The sequence below is a fragment of the Carassius auratus genome, chromosome 6, assembly GCF_003368295.1.
Source record: "Carassius auratus strain Wakin chromosome 6, ASM336829v1, whole genome shotgun sequence".
NCBI lineage: Eukaryota > Metazoa > Chordata > Actinopteri > Cypriniformes > Cyprinidae > Carassius > Carassius auratus.
In genome coordinates this window covers 19,052,632-19,071,322 of record NC_039248.1, presented here as the reverse complement: position 1 = coordinate 19,071,322, position 18,691 = coordinate 19,052,632, and the positions used below count along the sequence as shown (strand labels likewise).

Here is an 18,691-nt window from a genome sequence, read left to right as displayed (position 1 = left end):
TTTTTGTAGAAAACATAATACATGTTTTAGGATTTTTTGATAAATGTTAGATAGAGTAGTATTTATATAAAATAGAAAACTTTTGTAACATTATGCACATCTTTACTGTCAATTTTGAATGATTTAATGCATCTCTGCTGAATAAAGTATTAATTTCTTAAAAAAAGAAAATATATCGAATATAACGTCAACATTAATTTATATATATAACAAGCCAAGGTTGTAGTTCCTGAGCAACTGGGACAAAAGAGGCTACAGAACTGAAATAATTTATGTATCAATGATATTTTGGATTATTCTTTTTAACATAGTTACGCATCTATTCTCTTCAGTAAATGAGTTAATTGAGACTACAGGATGGTTTTAAACTGATTGTCAGCTCAGAAATATTAAACAGATTGTGTGATGGAGTTGAGATGTTTGAGTTTTGTGTATTTATTAAAGAAAATAATATCAAATGAAATGGAAGTGAGAAGTAATGTGAGGTTGTGGGACATTTCCTTTTCTAATTTGTAAATATTTTAAGAATTTTAACATAAGTTTATAAGTTCATGAGATCGATTGTAAACTGTGCTTGTACAAATATAGCATGGCACAAGACACTTTAAATAACTGCTTGTCCATCTGTGGGAATGTTGTCACTCTGGTTTTCCTAAGTTGCCTATAAAAGGGTAACACATAAATGAAAGAAGAGCATATTGACTTCCAAAATTACAAGTGTAAAATGTAGTTTCACCTAGAATTAAATATTGAATATGTAAACCGCAGCATGTGATCGGGTTCATCACTTTGATTCTTGGAGCCTGGGAAGTTCACCAAAAAATGATTTCCATAAATCTCTTTTATTTTTCTGTCTTTCTTAGCAACTCTTCAACTGTCAAGCACTCAAGAAGCTGAGCATGCCTGACAATGACCTCTCCAGCCTGCCAACCACCATCGCCAGCCTTGTGAATCTAAAGGAGTTAGATATTAGTAAAAATGGTACATCCTTAACTTCATTTATTCTGTATTTGCTTTTTAAATCTATTTTTCCAAGCAATTATTTTGTGCTGATTATATCGGTATGATTGTATATGATTGTACTTTAATACAGTACACATCTTCCTTGTATCAACATGGTACAACTGGCTTTATCTCAGGTATTCAAGAGTTTCCAGACAACATCAAATGCTGTAAATGTCTATCAGTTGTGGAGGCCAGTGTAAATCCTATAGCCAAGTAAGTAGAGCTGCTCACATTTCTTAATTCAGAAAGACTGAGGACCATAATGTTTGATAATTGTTGTATTATGTGCATAGGTAGTTGATGAATCTGTATATATTTTATGTCAACAGATTTTAGTTAAAATTTTATGGAAACTGGCAATTTTTTTATATCACTTTAATCTCATTAAGTTTATTTAAATGGTGTTGTGGATTTTTAAAAACATTACCTGTAGCTCAATTGGTAGAGCTGTGCACGTTCAAGTGCAATGTTGGGGGTTCGAATTCCCCGGGAACACACGATAGGTAAAAATGTATAGCCTGAATGCACTGTAAGTCACTTTGGATAAAAGCGTCTGCTAAATGCATACATTTATTTATTTATTTTTAATACCCCTTAAATGTGATATAATAAAAGCTGCATGTAATCATAAAAGAATAAAAGAAAAATAATAAAAAAGCATGTAAATTTTTTTTTACTAATTTTGCCATTCTTTGTTTTGAATTTCTGTTCAAATTTCTTCATTTATTACACTGCCTTAAAATGTAAAGCGATGAAGCATTTGTTTTGTACACCTACTATATCAGCTAAGGAAATAAACCAATACTGATTTCAATCAAACACCACTTCAAATAATTGCTTTAATATGTAAATCTTTTTTCTTTATTTCCTGAAGAGGATTTCTTATCTAAAGTAACAAAATATGAAATAGTGCATTATATCATACATGCATTTGCTGTATTTATTCTTTTCACTCTCAAATGAAGGCAATGATTTGCCTTCATAAAAAATATAAAGTGAACATAAATGCAAAAGCTAGATGTTTTCATAGTTCATATAACATTTTTTTTCTCTCTCTATCTCTTTTTTAAATTCACAATTAAACATAGTTTTGAATTCTAAAGCACATTTGTACATTAATAATTCATATAATAAGTAGACATCATGCCTTAAAAACTTAACCAAACTCAGCTCAAGGAGAGATAAGACATGCATTTCTTTTTTATATCAGTGTATTCGTTTGGCCTTCAGTCAGAGGTTTATGACAGAGGACCAAACATTCAGGATCCAGTGCATGGTCTCTGCAGAGAACCCTTTTCTTCATATTATGATTAAATCAATCCTCAAGTGACTCCATTCACTGGGATGCTAACAGAGCCAGTAGAAAGGGAAGCGTAGAGGGATTACAGATGGCTCTCACCGCTCCTGAAGTACTTAACGCTTATCAAATCTTAAGGGCACTGGCCTTTGAGAGGGTCTGATCACCTCTCTGTTTCTGCAGGCTCCCAGACGGCTTCACCCAGCTCCTCAACTTGACACAGCTCTTCTTAAATGACGCCTTCCTTGAATACCTGCCTGCCAATTTTGGGAGGTAAGAGCTTCATCTTGGGCGTCTCTGTTCCTGCTCTACTGGGGATTGTGAAACAACTCTTTAGCACACCCGTCTGAGTTTGTCTCAGTCTTGTAGTTGTCATCGTATCGTTTTTATTTTTAGATGTTATTTTGTATCCGAGGAGCAGCATGGTGCTGATTGTGGCAGTGATTTGCCTAAAGCTTTCATGAATAAATGGGTTCTTGCAGCTCATATTAGGTTTGATGATGAATAGGTATTTCATTTGCATTGGGGAAAGGGGATTTATTATGGCAGCTGACATTGGTCAAGGGCTGTTGCATTTAGATTTGATAAAAGAATCTGGGGAATTCACCAAAAATTAATTATCCTGTAACACTGTGTATGCTGTCCGTGTTGTTTTAGAGCTTGATTCATTCACTTCAAGCTCTTTTTGAAGGTGGAAATGACACAATGTAAATTGCACAATGTCCAGACAAATAGCCCGAAGTCTGGACATTTATAGCAAGAAGGGCACATTCATGCTGAAATGATTGACATTAATTTGAATACTCATGGTGCAGAGCTATTTTGGCACAAATAGTGTCTGGTTACACTGCATTGTGAAGGATTGGTAATATTTTGAGCTCAAATACCACATGCAAAAATGACAGAACTGTCTATTGATTTCAATGTTTTTGTTTAAAAAAAAATAGTTTGTTTGAGATTTAGAATTTTTTCCAAAAATGATTTGTAACCTATTTATTTTTTATTTTTTTAGATTATCTAAATTACGAATCCTGGAGCTCCGTGAGAATCATCTGAAAACTATGCCAAAGTAAGTTGCTTAATTTCTTATGAATAATTATTTCAATACTGCCAACATGCCAACAATTAAATAAATACATGCCATGAAAATAAAAAATGGTGTAGGACAAACATTGAATTTTACATTCAACAGTTTAGTTTGTTTGTTTTATGGGTGTCCTCTTGCTTTATATTTAGTCTTGTCTTCACAAAAAGACATTTTGATTAAGTTCCTTTTTAATTTCTTTCATTTACACTGCCTTAAAATGTAAAGAGATGGATCTTTTGTTTTGTACACCCATAGCAGTTGAGCAAAAAAGCCAATCTTGATATTTGAATCTAACACCACTTCAAATAATTGCATTAATGTATAAAAATATTTTCTTCTTGAAAAGAAGTTTAATTTAGTTTTTTTATTCATTCCTCAATAATGTGATTTAGACACAAGTTTATGTAACAAACTCAGAGTAGCAGTCTACAGTGTGATTTGTCACAGTGGGAAAGACCTCTGGACCCCTCTAGAGAGGGACACATATTGCACACAATGGTTTATGCTTGCTGACTTGTTCAGATGTACTGGTTCAAGACTAACCAACAATAATACAGCCAATTTTTCCTTCAAAACCAGACTGCATGAGGTAATGCTCTCCAATCTGGGAGAGCCGTGTTTGCCCACATATTGAATTAAGGCCATGTTGTGAATACCGTCACAAATATTTGAGTACAGAGTTACAGAATTTTATTTTTTGGATAAACTAGTTCTCTAAATCCTAAACTTTAAGTGCATCTAGCAATCCCTAATGTTGACATATATTTTAAATGAGTTTGGATTTCTTTTCTTTTCATGATGCAGGTCAATTCATAGGCTGTCGCAACTGGAGCGGTTAGACTTGGGAAGCAATGAATTCTCTGAACTGGTAAGAAAGATGTTCTATTTTTAAACACTTTTATCAATGGGACAGCTGTTACCTCACTCAGTCTTTATCCAGCATGGATTTTGGCTTAGGGGGGATAGAGGAGGGGGGTACGGGAAGCTGTTGCCTCTTTTCAGATCTCTAGTGCTGCACTGCGTTTTGGTTGCATCATACGCTGATCCATTATTCATGAGTTGATTCAAACATGCAGTGCTTGCCATGACAGAACGTTCACCACTGAGCTGCATTTAATTGGCTCACCCAAGCTGGAGTAAACAATGGCAAGGAATTTATCATATGTGTCCCATATAGCCCCACTCACAGCATTCCTATAGCTGTTTCCTGCAGTGCTTAATGTTGGCGTTGTTGCATTTATTTATTTGAGTATAAATCAATGAACAGGTCCATGAGCAGGCAAGTTACTGTGTCTAGAGGAACTGTGGAAGTTGAACACAAAAGTAGCTATTAATAGAATTTTTTTTTAAGTAATTGACTTTGGTCTGTGATAGCTTAACTAGGAGCTGTTGGTTGTTTTTAAAGCTGGTCAAGTCCAATGACCATGAAACATGTTGAAAGAATAGCTGGGAAAACGTTTACATTAGGGCTGGGTGATAAATAAATATTGATATTTAGAGAAAAAATAATAATCCACAATATTAATAATAAAAGCAATTTCACAATTTAATTTGATAAAAGCTATTGTCAAATACACACTGAATCTCAGATGTCTTAAATTGGCTAAATAAAATTTAAGGAATTTATGACAATATATATATATATATATATATATATATTATTTTTTTATTTTTTTATCAAGGAGTATCATGCAAAGATATTTTTCACTCATTTTAATTCATAACATATACGTTAAGATGTTAGCCTGGGTGCCAGCCCGAACCCCGCCCACAAATTTTTTTGGACGGGAAGTCTGCCTAGAATATGAGTATGATGAAGTCAGGCTAATAAAATGTGGTTGTGCAGCAAAGAAAAAAAAAGTTACATTTATTCCTTAATTTCTTAAGTTGACAAACCATTTTTGATGATTAATTTGTCATGAATCATAAAATTAAAAGGTTAAATGAAGGGGAGTGCACTGAGTAGTTTTATTAACTTCATTGAGTACTATTGAACATGTGAAATGCATTTCATGGAATATCATGGTAAATTAATATGATATTATTTGGAATTTAAATATATATATATATATGTATTATTATTATTATTAATATTATTATTTTGTCTCTGTCACCCAGCCCTATTTTAAGCTTCCAGGTACCAAGGTGGAGCTTGTAGAGTTGTGGAATTACTTTTAAAATTTGCATCAGTGTCATACACACATTTGAACTATCCAGGGCACTTTGTCCTTGGTTGATGAAAAAAGGCATGCGCGCACTAATGCTTCCAAAGGGAACAGATGGTTTGGCATTGCAGTAAACGTACTTTACTGCTCAAAGCCCCCAAGTAATAAGAGAACTCCCATCAACACTTTCTGGTTCTGCTGCCTGGACTTTCAATCTCAGTGTCCCACTTCAGGATGACTTTTCAAATAACTTTTGACCTTCCCTGTTGGCAGCCCTATCAGTGCTCTTTTAATCTGAACTCAGCTCCTTATCAGTCATCTTAAATATCTCTGATAATGGTGATTTTTGGCCCGTCTTGCATGAGAATTGTTGTCTTTCTGTACTGCGTCCAGCGATTCTAGACATTATAAACTTTAGATATTCTATGGAATCTGTGAAATTGGTATTAAATGTTTCATTCTATGTTCTAAATGTATGAAAAATAATAAAATAACAAAATAAAAACAGCTCATATAATATTTAGTTTGACCTTCTCTGGTTGATGATCAACATTATCTGGAGGTTAAGCATCTCTTTAATGAGGAAAACAACAGCACATTATCAAGCAATAATCCACAACTGAAATGTAACTGAGCAGTTTCCTCAAGCATTTATAGATGCATTGCATCATGTCAGGAAAATCATAGCATAGCAGTTGCACAGCCTAAAAACAATCATTAGTTTAATTTATCGTTGCTCTGTTGGTGTCATGTTCTTTTAGGCAGATATTTCTCTGTAACAGAACACATTCCCCGAACAATGAGTCTTGAGAATGGAACACTGATGGCAGGAGGCATTTGTCAGGATATCTGACTCTTGCTGTGATGTTGGCAGATGTTGGCTGGTGTGGTGCCCTGAGCTGCAGATAGTTTCTTAATTGAAGTCCTTGCTGAGGGGATCATGAAGGGACAGATGCTGGTGCTCAAAGGGAGAGAAAAGCATGAGAGCAGCCATTAAGAACTGACTGAGTCTGCAGTGCATAGGGGATTTGGGTCTGCTGAAACTCAATTTAAAACAATAATTTGTTTTTGAAGTCTCTGGAATGTTGTCAAGAGCATGCTTTTATTATATAAGAATTGGTTATTGGTTTCATCACGTTGTAACGTTTGTGCTGACTTTAAATGATTCAAAGGACGTGCATTAAAGTGGTTTGATTTAATATTTGATACCCACTTTAAGGTGTTTTTCCAAAATTAAAATAGACTCAAAAATGTCCTTTTTACTGTTATGTTTTATCTTAGATAATGTAGAAAATCCAATCAAGCTTCTCTGAGAATTTAACAGACGATTTACAATACATTTATTACCACACACAGTCTCTGTTAAGTAGTTTTGAGAAGAAGCTATCACAATGATTCAATTAACATTCATAAATTGCTATTCACTTGGGATGCAAAACTGTATATATTGTTCTTTTGTTGGTTATGACCCTCTTTAATGTTACAGCCAGAAGTGCTGGAGCAGATCCATAGTTTAAAAGAGCTGTGGTTGGACAACAATTCATTACAAACCATACCAGGGGTAAGCAATTTCAAAAGTATAAAAGAGTTAGCATCTGTTGCATGTTCTAAATATGAGCATACTTTGTCAGCCCTGTTATAGATTTCATGCATAAAAAATACGGTAACACTTTAGTATAGGGTCCAATTCACACCAATAACTAGTTGCTTATTAGCATGTCTATTATTAACATATTGGCTGTTTATTAGTGCTTATAAAGTACATATAACGCATGACATCCCTAATCCTACCCAGTACCCTAAACTTAACAACTACCTTATAAACTATTAATAAGCAGCAAATAAGGAGTTAATTGAGGCAAAAGTCATAGTTAATGGTTAGTTAATAGTGAGAATTGGACCCTAAAATAAAGTGTGACCAAAAATACCAGTAAGGTTTTAAAGTATGAAAGATTATGTAATTAAATCAATCTCATGTCATTCTGCCATATAATATGATGTTAGAAATACTTGAGTGCGAGTAAATGAGAGATGAGAAAATCTTTGGGGGAACTATTGGAATCTGACAACAAGCCATTTTAGTAAGCTAGTACTAGACTATAATATATGTATAAAGCATAATATATGATTTCTTTCATTTATCTCTCTTGTCATCTGCTGAAGTCTATTGGGAAACTGAGGCAGCTGCGATATCTAGACTTGGCTAAGAACAGGATTGAGAGTCTAGATGCAGATATCTCCGGCTGCGAGTCCTTAGAGGATCTGCTCCTCTCTTCCAACATGCTGCAACAGTTACCTGAGACAATAGGTGAAGTTCCACTACTTACTCTTTTGAAATATTTGGGTTTTAAGGTTTTGGTGTGTCTTTACAATACCAAAACATCTTTCACAGGAAAGTTGAAAAAGCTGACGACATTAAAAGTTGATGACAACCAGCTCACCTCCCTGCCTAACACCATTGGAAGGTTAGTAACTCACTTACGACTCATCCAGCTGTGTAAAGGAAAAATGACAAAGGCAGAAAATACCTTTAAGGTGTCTTAGAGATCATAATCCCTGAACATTCCTCTATGCACAGGTTTTTCCCCCCTAAGTTTATGGAATTATGTTCTGGTTTTACAGCCATATAATAAAACGTAATGCTCAGGGTGGTCAGTAAAGTCTTTAATGACTTGAACCTTTGAAATTATATCGTTTTTTATGATGATACTTGATGACATTGTACTGTAGCTTGTACTCTTAGTATTGGATTTTTCGTTGAATTGCCATCTGGGGCACGATATAACAATTCTGCTGTCATTCTTGCAGTTTTTCTCACCCCAGCATGAGAAAATGCTGACTATCAACGTCAATGTGACTCTCAGCAATGTTAGCAATGTTTTTTTTTTTTTTTTTTACATCTTTATTAACTGTATTTTAGGGAAACAATGTATGCAATATAAAAATCCTAAAATACTGATAACTTTATTCTATACCTAAATCAGTGCCATATGTGTCTCTCATAAACTACTAGTTAAAAGTTTGGGGTCAGTGTGTGTGTGTGTGTGTGTGTGTGTGTGTTTTTAAGGAAATAGTATTATTCAGCAAGGAGGCATTGAATTAAATAAAGTTAAAATCAAAGTAAACTAAAAAAAAACTGTCAACCCTGTTACCTTTCTGATAGCATAATTATATTGCAGCATATAGGAAAATTAGTTAAATTAGTTTGAGATAAACAGTGTAATTAATTAACACTGAAAATATTACCTTATATTGTTCTGATAAAATCTTCCACAAATTAATTTTACAAATTGCAAATCAAACTGGCTACCGTAATCAGTGAGACTTTGGATTTTTAATTCAGAATCGAATGGGAAATTCAGGGACGAAGCGCATGTGCCATATTTCTTAGCATCTGTTAATTAAGATGTCATATTTTCTGCAGACTGCCTTTTTCATTTGTCATAGCTGTCACCACTACCTCATTCCTGTGATACTATACTCCATGCATCTCTCTTCTTGGTTTGTCATTGCTCGGTTCTGTGTGTTGTGTTAATCAAACATGCATCTTAAATGGGCACCTCAGTGCACGTGGCAAAACCGGGTAAGTAGACCAGCGAGTGTTTGTATTCCCCACACGTCTGCCACAGCATGTTTATTTAGGCAAGGGCATACCTTTGCATCCATATCTTGCTTAAAGAGACAAAATGAAAGCCCTGCATATGGAAGGCCAGCTGGACCAGTCAGCTAAAACAAATGTTGGACTAATGACCTTACTTGGCTTGACAAATATACATTGACCTCTTTCAAATTCAAAAAAGGGGGGGAAACTAAGGAACAAAATACAGAAGGGTTGCAAGGGGGAAAAAAGGGTTTTAAGTGACTAATGTGAGGTCTGTTACTAAAAGTACTGAAACTCATTTGACTCAATAAACACTGTGGCATATACCAGATCATTGTAAATGTTATAAATTAACATAAGGTTTGTTTTAAGAACCCAGTATTTCATATGATTAGTGTTTTTTACAATCACTAGAATTGTCTTGCAGTGTAGTATATTGAGTAAATTCATCATCAGTCCCTTTAACATGTCTTCATACCTTTTTTACATGGAGACAATAGTCCCACATAACTCATAATTCTCATTTCCATTAACAAAACTCATTTATTCCTTGTCTTAAAATAATACTATTACTATTTCAATTAAATGTACTTACGCTTTGATAGTTTGTTGACACATTGTAAACATTTGAATGGGATGTTAGAATGTAAATTGCATTTTAAAGGAATAGTGTACTTTTCATTATTTACTCACCTTTACAACCCTTATGCCTTTTTATTCTTCCGTGGAACACAAAAGGATAAAAGTTGATGAATGTACTGGTTGCTCTTTTCCAATGAAAATGAACAGCAAATGGGCCTGACAAGCTCCAAAATAACAAAATAGCGGAATAAGCATCATTTACTGGTGTCTGTATTGCATAGTACAAGTCTCCTGAAGACATACAATTTAAGAAAAGGCTGTAAAAATAGGGTACAATGTACTGTGTTATTATGAATACATTTTCTGTATTGATTTATAATGGCTGTTTTACCTATACTTTAAATTATGCATTGAATTGTGTAGTGTTTTAGGTAATGTCCTAGCAGAAAATGACTGTTCTGTTTCTACAGATTTCTTTTCCTCAAAATGTATGGTTCCATGTGAAAACCTATTTACCTTCCCCTGGAATTATCATTAAGTCTGAATGCACTACAGCAAGATTTTCTGTAAATAATCAAAAAAGATTTTGCATGGCTTTAGAAGACTTGAAAAATAGTGCACAGGTTGTTATGAACTACATTTATGATGCTTTTTTTGGAGCTTGACAGCCTATATCCTCATTCACTTTCATTATATAAAAAAGTAGATCACATGGGTTTGGAACGACATGAGGGTGAGTACAAAATAAAAGAACTATTCCTTTAAGACTGTGGTTAAACCTGCTATTTAACCTTAAATCTAAACTTTTCTGAAGAAGAGTTGTTCACTACAGTAGAGGCAATTATTTCTTTATCTGCTGGCCTTTAAAGAGACGTGTATGCATTTATCTTATCATCTCATGAAGTGTTTTCAATAGGCTTTCAATAGGGATTAAGCGACCCTGCATAACTGCACACTCCTCACCTGCTTTCTCTCACATCTGCCAGTTTATCACTTTTAGAGGAGTTTGACTGTAGCTGTAATGAACTGGAATCTCTGCCTCCCACCATTGGCTACCTGCACAGTCTTCGGACATTTGCGGCTGATGAGAACTTCCTGACTGAGCTGCCCAGGGAGGTGAGTATTAGTGTTATGCACTTTCTACAGTCCTAATAATGAGGGAAATCAAAGGCACATTCTCTATATATTTTACCTCTCTTTGTGCTAAAACTACAACCTACACCAGTGACGTCAGTTTAGATGGTTGGCAGCTCAAAACCATTAAAAAAGAACATTTATATGTTTAGCAATAACTTTGCCAGCATAAACCAACACTTCTGAAAGTTTAGTAAAACCAGTTAACAGCTCAACTTAAATTTTGGTTAAAAACTTGAATTTTTGATGAGTTTATTTCAACAAGGCTTAGAAATTACTTGCCAGCAAAACCACTTTTCTAGCTCACCTTCAGAACTTAGATAAATCTGGGGTCTAATATATTTTACATTTATAAGTAATACCTTCCTGACATCTTAATAGCTGTTATATTCATAAAAAATGTTTACTTGATGCATTTATTTAAATAAAAATACAGTAATTTTGTGAAATATAAAATTTTTAAATTCTTTTTCACATGATTCCTCAAAAATCATTCTAATATACTCATTTCAAGAAACATTTCTTATCATTTTCACTTTTGCTATTTAATTGTTTCGTGTGGAAACCATGATGCATCTTTTTTTCAGGATTCTGTGACAGAAAAATTGCATGTATTTGAAATAAAAAATATATTTTCTAACATTAATGTTTTTACTCACTTTTGATCAATTTAACGTATCTATGCTGGGAAACAAAGTACAGTGTAATAATAGTGTTTGCTGTGCAACATTCAAAGCTTTATTAAACTTGCAGATAAATCTTAAATTAAATATAATACAGTCTATACATTTTTGACTACTACATTTTGAGATCCACTAATGTGGCTAAAATCAGGACAGCTTAAATCATGTTAAAACCAAATTGTTAAACCATGCATGGTAATGTCCTTTTGACCTTCACTCGACTCTCGCTGTATTGACAGAATACAAGAGTCATTTTACCTGAGAGAAAAATGCTGATATTTAACAAAAAAAGCTGACAGAATTGCACTTCACCAGAGCTATCGTATCCTGTTCTATGTTGCAGATTGGAAACTGTAGGAATGTTACGGTCATGTCCTTGCGCTCCAATAAAATAGAGTTTCTGCCTGATGAAATTGGACAGATGACAAAGCTACGTGTTCTCAATCTAAGTGACAATAGGTAACACCTGATGTTCCTTTTTTCATTTTACACCCTGTGCACGCATTTGTCAACTTTCACACCAACACATAATAAAACAATTTTAATGAATAAAAGACATTATTTGCTTAAAGAAAGCTCCTCTTCAAATCTCTTCTAGATATGATGAACAGTCTTGATTAGTTCATGTAAAGCAGTGAGGATGGTGTTGATTATTTTACATAATGGCACAGTAATGGGGCATAACATCAGAAAAGTGCCTGACCTTCCTACAGGGTGATTAAGAATGCTCTTTATGAGCTGTGTGGACAGTTTTGATGCTCTGACTGTGATTATCTGGAAGTAGAGTAATTAAACTTAACTAAGACTAAACGTGGCATAGCCATTAGACGACCTGAGTTAATGGGGTTTCTGAAGTGAATAGAATCACCACAGGTCTTCATAACATTTGAACTACACACAGTAACTCTCGCCAACAGTCTCCTTATCTATGTTTTGCCTTTTTTGAATTCTGATGAACTAATTCTTTATGTTCTGTTTTAGGTTAAAGAATCTTCCCTTCACTTTCACTAAATTGAAGGATCTTGCTGCACTCTGGTTATCTGACAATCAGGTTGTTATTTGGAACTCCTTTTCAAATTGTGTACAAAGTTTTAACCACATTCCATGAACAGTTAATACAAGGAATAAAAAAACTGTGAAATTTACAAATAAATAAATAAATAAAAAATACAATTGGCAGCTGTAGTTGCCATAAATTTACTGTAAAAAAATAGCATCACTTAAATTCTTAAATATTTAACTTAAATTTCCAGATGAAAATATATTAAGTTAGTTTTTATAGTTTTATTAACTATAAAACTATTAAATATTATTATTAGCATGCTTTACAGATCTATTGCTTTTGCCGAAATATTCACGCAATCATGCAGCACGTATCAGAAGGTCGCCACTCCGGTGCAGTTACCACTCACACTCACTGATCAGTATTAGGGCTACAACAACTAATCGATAAAATTGATTATTATCGATAATGAATATTATCGAAAATCATCGACAACGATTCTCATTATCGATTAGTCGGGTCTGCCCACAGTGCACATACAACTGCAGCCGGTTGCATCAAATTACGTCACTGAAAACTGCATTTCTATGGACAAAATGCATCTACAAATATCCTCGGCATAAAGGCCTGCCCTGACAGTCTTAATTTTTACTGAAAGAGCAGCGGGCGCGCGTGTGAAACAGATGGAACACGGAGTGGTGAGTGAGACAATATTTAGCTCAGAAACATTAATTGTGCTGAAATATCTGTTGTTTAACATTTAGATTTAGATTTAAAAGTCAACATGCAGCGTGAGTAATTTATGAGAGTAGGAACTGTGAAGGGACAGCAGCGTGTAATTGTCTGAATATAAATATCAGACGCTTTTGCAGGATAAAGAATTGACAGTAAGAGGAGCCAGACTGTGATCAAAGTGCATGTGACACATGTTCCTGCAGAACATTATTGTGATTTTATTCATCTTTATTATCTTTAGTGTTTTAATTTTTTATCTAGAGATTTAAACTATACAGGTGCATCTCAATAAAGTAGAATGTCATGGAAAAGTTTATGTATTTCAGTAATTCAACTCAAATTGTGAAACTTGTGTATTAAATAAATTCTTTGGTTCTTTTAATTGTGATGCTTTTGTCTCACATTTAACAAAAACCCACCAATTCACTATCTATTCACTAAAAAATTAGAATACTTCATGAGACCAATAATAATAAAAAAAAAAACATTTTTAGTGAATTGTTGGCCTTTTGGAAAGTATGTTAATTTTACTGGACATGTACTCAATACTTGGTAGGGGCTCATTTTGCTTTAAAAACTTCCTCAATTCGGCGTGGCATGGAGGTAATCAGTTTGTGGCACTGCTGAGGTGGTATGGAAGCCCAGGTTTCTTTGACACAGGCCTTCAGCTCATCTCGATTTTTTTAGTCCCTTTCTTCTCATTTTCCTCTTGACAATACCCCAAAGATTCTCTATGGGGTTCAAGTCTGGTGAGTTTTCTGTCCAGTCAAGCACACCAACACCATGGTAATTTAACCAACTTTTGGTGCTTTTGGCTGTCTGGGCAGGTGCCAGATCCTGCTGGAAAATGAAATCAGCATCTTCAAAAAGCTGATCAGCAGAACGAAGCATGAAGTACTCCAAAATGTATTGGTAAATGTGTGCAGTGACTTTGGTTTTCAAAAAACACAGTGGACCAACACCAGCAGATAACATTGTACCCCAAATCATCACAGACATTGGAAACTTAACACTGGACTTCAAGCAATTTGGGCTATGAACTTCTTCACCCTTCCTCCAGACTCTAGGACCTTGGTTTCCAAATGAAATACAAAACTTGTTATTATCATCTGAAAAAAGGACTTTGGACCACTGGGAAACAGCCCAGTTCTTCTTCTTCTTAGCCCAGGAAAGACACCTCTGACACTGGCTGTGGTTCAGGAGTGGCTAAACAAGAGGAATACGACAACTGTAGCCAAATTTCTTGACACGTCTATTTGCCTTGACCCCAGCCTCAGTCCATTCCTTGTGAAGTTCACTCAAATTCTTGAATTGATTTTGCTTGACAATCCACATAAGGCTGCCGTTTTCTCGGTTGGTTTTGCATCTTTTTTCTTCCACATTTTTTCCTTCCACTCAACTTTCTGTTAACATGCTTGGATACAGCACTCTGTGAACAGCCAGCTGCTTTGGCAATGAATGTATGTTGCTTACCCTCCTTGTGAAGGGTGTCAATGATTGTGTTCTGGACAACTGTGAGATCAGCAGTTTTCCCCATTTTCCATTGTTGCCAATCAGCAACAATGCCAGCAAGCATGCAAGCTGTCATCAAAGGCAAACGAGGCCATTTTTTTATTATGTGAATAAATAATATTTAGTTGTTTCAGTTTGCTATTTGTCCAAAAATTACATTCCTAAAATATTTGTCTTTGGTCTTGTGACAGGTGGTCTAATAAATTGTTAAGCACTGTATGTTTTCATAGCATTCAGTTGGCACATTTGCTTGAAGGACATTGGGCAGAATGTGGAATAGCGGTTCGGTTCGGTACGTTTTAGATACAGCAAAATGTAAAAACATCTAAACTTTTCAGAATGCCGCAAGCGCACCGCGGGTCATGTGACAAGAACTAACCAATCAGCTTCATCCTTTCTCCAGCCCCACTCCCGACCCAGAGACATGGGTATTTTAGGCTTAAATAAATATTTTAACTGCTCCTATATAAAACACTGCTGTTAAAAGCACCTTATTTGTTTAAAGTGTTTGCAAACCAAATGCTATTAAACTTTTGTTCATATAGCAGTAGGCCTACTTTTAAATGAAAAAAGCACAATACACTACTTCTGAATGCATTATTAGTTTTGTGCATAACAAAAGATCAAGTTACATCTACTGGGAACCATACAAACATGCAAGCATATAAACATAACGGACGAGGGAGAACTCAACAGGACGGGTATTTAAACAATCAGGAGGTGATGAGGGAACTGGAAACAGGTGGGAAGAATAAATCACTTAACAAAAACAAGAACAGGAAGACCAAAAAAGGAAACAGAAAGTTCATGAACGTGACAGTTCGCCCCCTCCCGGAACGGTGGGTCCTCGCACCGCAAGAGGAATACCAGCGGAGGGAGGGTGGAGGTTCTGGAGGCGGGCGAGGAGCAGGCCAAGAGCAGGAGATGAGGGAGCATGGAGGTAGGGACCAGGGCGGAGTGGATGGAGGGAGGAGCCAGGGAGGAGCCCGGAGCAGGAGGAGCCAGATGGTCCACCAGAGACCAGCCAGGACGGAGATCCATGGTGGAGTCGACAGCGGGAGGAGCCATGGTGAAGGAGGGGTCAACGACACCAGGGGGCCGACAGGCGGAGACTGCACCGGTGGGTGAGGAGCCCAAGATGGAGCAGCACAGCCACAGAGCCAGGGTGACGTCGAGGGTCCGGAGGGCCTAGGTGGAGCAGAAGGCTCAGGCGACCAAGGCGGAGGCGGGGTTCTGGCAGACCGCTGTGGAGCCGGAGCGACCGAGGATGGAGGTGGAACCGGAGGGAAGGAGGAGCCTGACAGAGCCGGAGGGATGGAGTGACGAGGTGGAACCAGAGGAGTGGAGTCCCGAGGCGGCGGATGGTCGACGACTGACCAAGGTGGAGCCGGAGAGACGAGGGAGTCCGGTGGAGCAGGTGGGATGCCAGGCCACGGTGGAGACAAGGGAGCTAAGAGCCAAGGCGGAGCCACTGGGTCGAAGGACCGAGGAGGAGTCCAGGCCTCGGAGGCTGGAGGCAGAGACAGGGCCTTAACACGCCAAGGCGGAGCTGGAGACTGGCAGTCCAGCGGCGAACCATCGCGCCCCGATGGCGCGGACTGAGGGTGAGCTGCGGGACTGACTGGCACCAGCAGGGATGAAGAGGAACTGGCTGGTCTAGGAGGAGGAGAGAGAGGAAGGATGGGAGGATCAGGGCTGGACGGAACCAGCGGAAGTGGAGCAGAGGGACCAGCAGGTCCTGGAGGAGGTGGGAGAGGGAGGCCGGGAGGGAACACAAGAGACACAGAAGATTCAGAGCTGGGCGGAACCAGCGGAGACACAGAAGATTCAGAGCTGGGCGGAACCAGCGGAGACACAGAAGATTCAGAGCTGGGCGGAACCAGTGGAGACACAGAAAATTCAGGGCTGGGCGGAACCAGCGGAGAAACAGAAAATTCAGGGCTGGGCGGAACCAGCGGAGAAACAGAAAACTCAGGGCTGGGCGGAACCATCGGAGAAACAGAAAATTCATAGCTGGATGGAACCAGCGGAAATGGAGCAGAGGAAACGACTGGAGGAGGTAGGAGTGGGAGACTGAGAGGGTATCAGGGGGATCAGGGCTGGACGGAACCAGCGGGGAAACAGGAAAATTAGGGATTACCTCCAAAGACCAGTCCATTAGATCCGTAAATTGCTCCATGTTTCTTCCCGAGATAGCATACAGCTCACCCTCAGTCGCAGGAGTGTGGGCAGGGCTTTCCTCCATGCCCTCGATCTCCACGAGGACTCCCACGATGCACGGTGTTGCCGGCTCACACACCTGGTCAGTCGCGCTCTCGAGATCCTGTTCCCTGTCAGTGGATGGCTCGGGCTCTGCGGCTACGGTGGGGTCTGGCTCCGTGCGGCGTGATGGTGGCTGGCTGGTCTCTGGGTCGGGAGTGGGGCTGGAGATATCCTCTTCGGCGGTGCTGACGGTCCATGAAGATCCGTTTTTCTCCAGCACCCACTCCACAAAAGCGGCGAAATCCTCTCGGGGACCGTTTGCTGGTAGGCGTGCCTTACTCGGGGAAGTGAGTAAGGCACGCCAGATCTAAAAAGTCCCTGGTGTGGTCCTCCAGCGAACGGTCAAGTTGCTCCAGGCATAGGAGACGGACTGCTGGGACGAACATTCCGGGAGAGGAGAAAAAATAAATAAATAAATAAATAAATGAAAGGAAAAACGCCGCTAAATTAACTACACTGAAAGGTCCGTGATTCTGTTATAAACTAAGGTAGTGCTAAACGTCAAACAAAGGGCGAGATGAGGATATGGAACAAAGAAGGAGTTTACTGATGAAGAAGGAGGACAAAGACAATAGACTAGATTACATTTAGCATTAACACTTAGATCAAGTTACATCTACTGGGAACCATACAAACATGCTAGCACACAAACAATCACGGATGAGGGAGAACTCAACAGGACGGGTAGTTAAACAATCAGGAGGTGATGAGGGAACTGGAAACAGGTGGGAAGAATCAATCACTTAACAAAAACAAGAACAGGAAGACCAAAAAAGGAAACAGAAAGTTCATGAACGTGACAATAGCAGTTTTACCATTAAAATTACTATAGTTTCTACTATGTAGAGTTGCAGCAGTTAGGGTTTGGACAAATAAAGTACTTAATGTACTTTTAAATCTAGATTGAACTATTTCTTTACAATAACTGTAACCAAATGTCACTTGGAGTTATTTTTATGATGCAATTCTGTCACGTTCACAACTTTGTAATGTTTTTTTTTTTTTTATGTATTCAAATAGTTTAAGGGACCCACTGTATATATTATGTGTGAAATGTGGTTAAAAGTGGTCAAAATACATACTGCAATTTAATACATTTGATTTGCTACATGTATTTACAACAATTATTTTTGTTATTCAGTCCAAGGCCCTTATCCCCCTTCAAACAGAGGCTCACCCTGAGACCAAACAGAGAGTTCTTACCAACTACATGTTTCCTCAGCAGCCCCGGCACGATGAGGGTAAGAATAAATCAACCGTGTCTCTTTCCTTTGATTTTACATTTAACTGGATTTAAATTTCTGGATGGATGTGTGTTTCCCTGCTGCAGATTACCAGTCTGACAGTGACAGCTTTAATCCCACTCTTTGGGAGGAACAGAGACAGCAGAGGATGACAGTGGCATTTGAGTTTGAGGACAAGAAAGAAGAAGAGGACAACTCAGGAAAAGTGAAGGTCCCTTTAAGAATTGAAAATGTGAACCATTTTGGCCCTGTATTTACCTGGTATTAACATCCATCTCTGGTGATCTGATCACAGATGTTAATATCAGATGTAACCAGGGCCACTGCTGTATCTGGTTAGCTGGGATTTAGGAAAAAAAAAAGAAAACCTTTAAGCATTAG

General features: G+C 37.5%; 1 protein-coding gene across 13 annotated transcripts in view; it reads left to right on the top strand.

Moving 5' to 3' along the window:
• Positions 1–18,691, top strand: part of lrrc7 (leucine rich repeat containing 7) — a 106,915-nt gene that overhangs the window by 64,850 nt on the left and 23,374 nt on the right. For 8 of the 13 annotated variants that reach the window (XM_026264652.1, XM_026264658.1, XM_026264687.1 and 5 more), the window contains 14 exons: positions 864–981; positions 1,140–1,218; positions 2,486–2,575; positions 3,315–3,371; positions 4,194–4,257; positions 7,041–7,115; positions 7,718–7,862; positions 7,947–8,019; positions 9,120–9,137; positions 10,724–10,853; positions 11,898–12,013; positions 12,536–12,605; positions 18,208–18,307; positions 18,397–18,521. In XM_026264652.1, the coding sequence (XP_026120437.1) occupies positions 864–981; positions 1,140–1,218; positions 2,486–2,575; positions 3,315–3,371; positions 4,194–4,257; positions 7,041–7,115; positions 7,718–7,862; positions 7,947–8,019; positions 9,120–9,137; positions 10,724–10,853; positions 11,898–12,013; positions 12,536–12,605; positions 18,208–18,307; positions 18,397–18,521 (1,260 nt within the window). The remainder of the gene's footprint in view (positions 1–863; positions 982–1,139; positions 1,219–2,485; positions 2,576–3,314; positions 3,372–4,193; positions 4,258–7,040; positions 7,116–7,717; positions 7,863–7,946; positions 8,020–9,119; positions 9,138–10,723; positions 10,854–11,897; positions 12,014–12,535; positions 12,606–18,207; positions 18,308–18,396; positions 18,522–18,691) is intronic. The other 5 variants (XM_026264710.1, XM_026264703.1, XM_026264639.1 and 2 more) reach the window with 3 other exon arrangements.